Source organism: Sapajus apella, unplaced genomic scaffold (assembly GCF_009761245.1).
Source record: "Sapajus apella isolate SASKATOON/1434 unplaced genomic scaffold, GSC_monkey_1.0 scaffold126, whole genome shotgun sequence".
NCBI classification, from domain to species: Eukaryota; Metazoa; Chordata; class Mammalia; order Primates; family Cebidae; genus Sapajus; species Sapajus apella.
In genome coordinates, this window is record NW_022437066.1 from 712,640 (window position 1) to 716,271 (window position 3,632).

The following is a 3,632-nucleotide window of genomic DNA, read 5'->3' on the forward strand; positions in this document are numbered from 1 at the left end:
GAGTCCTGAGGGTGCCTGGCTGGAGTCCTGAGGGTGCCTGGCTGGAGGGGAGAAGTGTCTGCCCGCTCCTTATCCTTGTGGAAGATGCACCAAGTGCTGGGCTGGGGCAAGGCTGGAGGCAGACAGAACCAGGGGTGGTGTGTGGGGCCACCCCGGGACCAGGTTGCTGCGTGTGGGGCCCCAGCCCACCCAGGGGTGGGGGTGGGCATCTGTGGCCGATTCTGCCTCTGAGTGTGGCTGTGCTGGGCATGGTCCCCTCCTGGGGAGGGGATTGATGCGGCCCTCCCTTCGGCACCAGACGAATCTGACTACCAGACGGAGTATGAGGAGGAGCTGCCGGACGTCCCCAGGGGTGCATACGCAGACTTCCAGAGCACCTTGGCCAAGCAGGGCTCAGACTCGGTGAGCAGCTGGGCATGGCCCCACCTGGTGCCCTCAGCCGAGCCTCGGTGCCTTGTCCCTGAGCCGGCCGTTCCTTCCCTATGGCCCCGGCCCTACCTGGTCCTCACCTGGACCATGTGGTCTGCTTGCAGGAGGATGAGTCCTCCCTGCGGCCTCAACACCCCAGCCTGCCTTTCGAAAAACGGTCTGAGGGTTCCTCTGACCAGGATGGGTAGAGCCTCTGCTGAAGAGCCTGGATGCAGTGTCTTCTGTGGGACTTCCCCCAAGGCTGAGGCTCCTGCCAAGTCCTAGGGACCTCTGTACTTGCCCTGCTGGAAGGCCCAGCTTTCCCTCAGCCCCTGGCTATGTCAGGGGCCTCTGAGCCTCTTCTCTGCCCTGGCAGTCCTGCACACAGGGCCATGGGAACCCTCCTGAAACTTCTATAAGCCCCCCCGCAGCCCTGTGAGTTCCCCTGAAGCCCTGTGAGCCCCCCCTGCAGCCCTGTGAGCCCCCCTGCAGCCCTGTGAGGCCCCCCGAAGCCCGGCGAGGGCCCCCTGAAGCCCTGTGAGTCCCCATGAAGCCCTGTGAGCCTCCCTGAAGCCCGGTGAGGGCCCCGTGAAGCCCTGCGAGGTATGGAAGCCCTGATGCTGCCGTTTGATGTTTCAATAAAGGTGGATCTGACTGTTGGACGTGTCTCCCTGTGGCAAAGAAACACTCCTGGCTGTCCCTGATGCGGCAGCCCCTGAGGTTGGGCAGTCCCCAGTCCTCAAAGGACCCCGCCGCTGGGGCCTGAGAGCCCCAGGGCAGGCCAGGCAGGTTGGGCGCCCAGAGTCTGCATGCAGCTGTGGTTCCCCAGGACCAAGACGGGCCCCTCTGGCTCCCTCTGGCCTCGTGCACACTGGGTGCCCTCTAAGCCGGCTATCCCTTCGGGTTCCAAGTCCCAAACTGCACAGGGAGCCCTTTTGTGTAAGAGGAGGAAGAAGCGGCCGCCCTGTGACCCCTGCAGGCCCGAGCAGCAGATCGGGAGGGCCGAGGGCCCAGGACTTTGCGAACATAGGGGCCGCTGGCCTCAGTTTCCCCACTCTGGAGGCCTCGGTGAGAGGGCACCGAGCCAGGCCGTCCGGCCCCGCCCCTCGACCCCACCAGGGCACTGACGTCACGGTGGGCGGGGTCGGCTTGCCCCTCCCAGCTTGCCCGGACCCTGACGTCACGGTGGGCGGGGCCGGCCCTCGGTCCGGGCAGCGCTCTCCCGGGTGCGGCGGCACGCGCGGAGCGCCGGGTGCGGCCATGCGGGGCCCGGGCCCGACCCCGAGCCCGAGCCCGAGCCCGAGCCGGAGCCCGAGCGAGACCCCGAGCCCGAGCCCGAGCGCGACCCCCGGCGCGGCGCGGCTACCCCGGCGGAGGCGGCGGGCGCGGGGCGCGCTCTGAGGCCCGGGGGATGCGCCGCCGCCTCGACCATGGGCGCCGCCGCCTCCAGGAGGAGGGCGCTGAGGAGCGAGGCCATGTCCTCGGTGGCGGCCAAAGTGCGGTGAGTGCGGCGGGGCCGCCTGCCCGGGACCCCAGCCCCGGACCCCCTACCCCGCCGGAGTCCGCCCGTGCCCCGCGGCGCTTCCCGGGCTCCCGGGCTCCGGCCTCTCCCACTGCGGAGCCCTCCCGGTGCTCCGCGCCCCGCGCCCCCTCCCGGGGCTTCTCGCCGCGCCTCCCTCCTCCTGGCCCCCTGCCTTGCCCTACTCTCGCGAGCGCGTGGTGGGCCAGCGCACCCCCGGGTCGGGAATGGCCTCCGTTCCCCAGGGGACAGCGGCCGCCGGGCCTCGCGACCCCTCTCCACGGGCTGACGGACAGGCGCCGGGCCTGCAGGCCTGTCCAGGGCGCACCGGGACCAAGGGTGCGTGGGCTTGCGGCGGGGGAGACCCCCGACCCTCCCTCCAGACGCCGAGGGCCTGGCTGGGGATGGGAACCCCGGCTCTTGCTGCAGCCGGGCATTTGGGAGGGTCGTGCCGCGGCCTCTGACCGTGCCCTCTCTGTCCACCCTCAGGGCAGCTCGAGCATTTGGAGAGTACCTGTCCCAGAGTCACCCTGAGAGCCGCAACGGCGCAGGTAGGGGCATGTGAGGCCGTGCCAGGGCCGCCCAGGCCCCCCAGCCCAGGGGATGCTTGTCCCTGCCTCCGGGGGTGGAGCATGAGGGGCAGTGGTTGTGCGTGGGCCCGGCGCCCTGCAGGGCTGGCTTCCTCACATCCCCTGCCCTCCCTGCCCGAGCCCCAGGAGCAGCTCCCAGCGCTCGTCACCATGGCACCCACCCCGCCTGGGCCGTTGGCATGGCAACAGGCCTCCTGGCTCCCCCAGGGCTGGCACCACTGCCTCTGGGGGCCAGCTGGTGGGGGGAGGGGGGAAGTTGGCACCAGGCAAACGGTGCGATCACAGGCTAGGGGGTGGCCTGCCTGTTCCTACCCGGCAGGACGGCACACAGGTAGCATGGAGTCACCCTGCCCCCACGCACATGCAGAGGCTTCAGGGGCAGATAGGAATGAGGGGCTCAGAAACACATTTCCTGAAGGCGCCAGAGACTAGGGTTTGGGCAGCACCAGCCCCCGACAGAGGCCAGGTGCCCACTGGGTGTTTCCTGCCTTCAGCCTGCTATGAAACCTGCAGGGGGGCCTCACAAGCTGCAGGCTCACCTGCTGTCTCTCCCAGATCACCTGCTGGCTGATGCCTACTCTGGCCACGACGGGTCCCCCGAGATGCAGCCAGCCCCCCAGAACAAGCGCCGCCTGTCCCTCGTCTCCAACGGCTGCTACGAGGGCAGCCTCTCAGAGGAGCCCGGCATTAGGAAGCCCGCAGGCGAAGGCCCCCAGCCCCGAGTGTACACCATCTCCGGGGAGCCTGCCCTGCTGCCCAGCCCTGAGGCGGAGGCCATTGAGCTGGCCGTGGTGAAGGGGCGGCGGCAGCGGCACACTCACCACCACAGCCAGCCCCTGCGAGCCAGCCCTGGCGGCAGCCGGGAGGACGTCAGCAGGCCTTGCCAGAGCTGGGCGGGCAGCCGCCAGGGCTCCAAGGAATGTCCCGGATGTGCCCAGCTGGCTCCTGGCCCCACCCCTCGGGCCTTTGGGCTGGACCAGCCGCCTCTGCCTGAGGCCCCCGGCCGCCGCAAGAAGCTGGAGAGGATGTACAGTGTTGACCGCGTGTCTGGTGAGGGCTTGTCTCAGCGCAGGGACAGGTTTGGGGGTACATGCTGGTCCTGGGGTCTGACAGCA

General features: G+C 69.6%; 2 protein-coding genes across 9 annotated transcripts in view; both read left to right on the top strand.

The window, feature by feature from the left end:
- The window catches only part of PNPLA7 (patatin like phospholipase domain containing 7), a 64,810-nt gene extending 63,742 nt beyond the window's left edge, over positions 1-1,068 (top strand). For 7 of the 8 annotated variants that reach the window (XM_032261898.1, XM_032261901.1, XM_032261902.1 and 4 more), the window contains 2 exons: positions 299-402; positions 534-1,068. In XM_032261898.1, coding sequence (XP_032117789.1) covers positions 299-402; positions 534-693 — 264 coding nt within the window. In that variant the 3' untranslated portion in view covers positions 694-1,068. The remainder of the gene's footprint in view (positions 1-298; positions 403-533) is intronic. The other variant, XR_004263946.1, reaches the window with a different exon arrangement.
- Positions 1,069-1,589: 521 nt separating this feature from the next.
- The window catches only part of NSMF (NMDA receptor synaptonuclear signaling and neuronal migration factor), a 12,276-nt gene continuing 10,233 nt past the window's right edge, over positions 1,590-3,632 (top strand). The window contains exons 1-3 of the mRNA XM_032261866.1: positions 1,590-1,909; positions 2,417-2,478; positions 3,073-3,567. Of these exons, the coding sequence (XP_032117757.1) occupies positions 1,839-1,909; positions 2,417-2,478; positions 3,073-3,567 (628 nt within the window). The 5' untranslated portion in view covers positions 1,590-1,838. The remainder of the gene's footprint in view (positions 1,910-2,416; positions 2,479-3,072; positions 3,568-3,632) is intronic.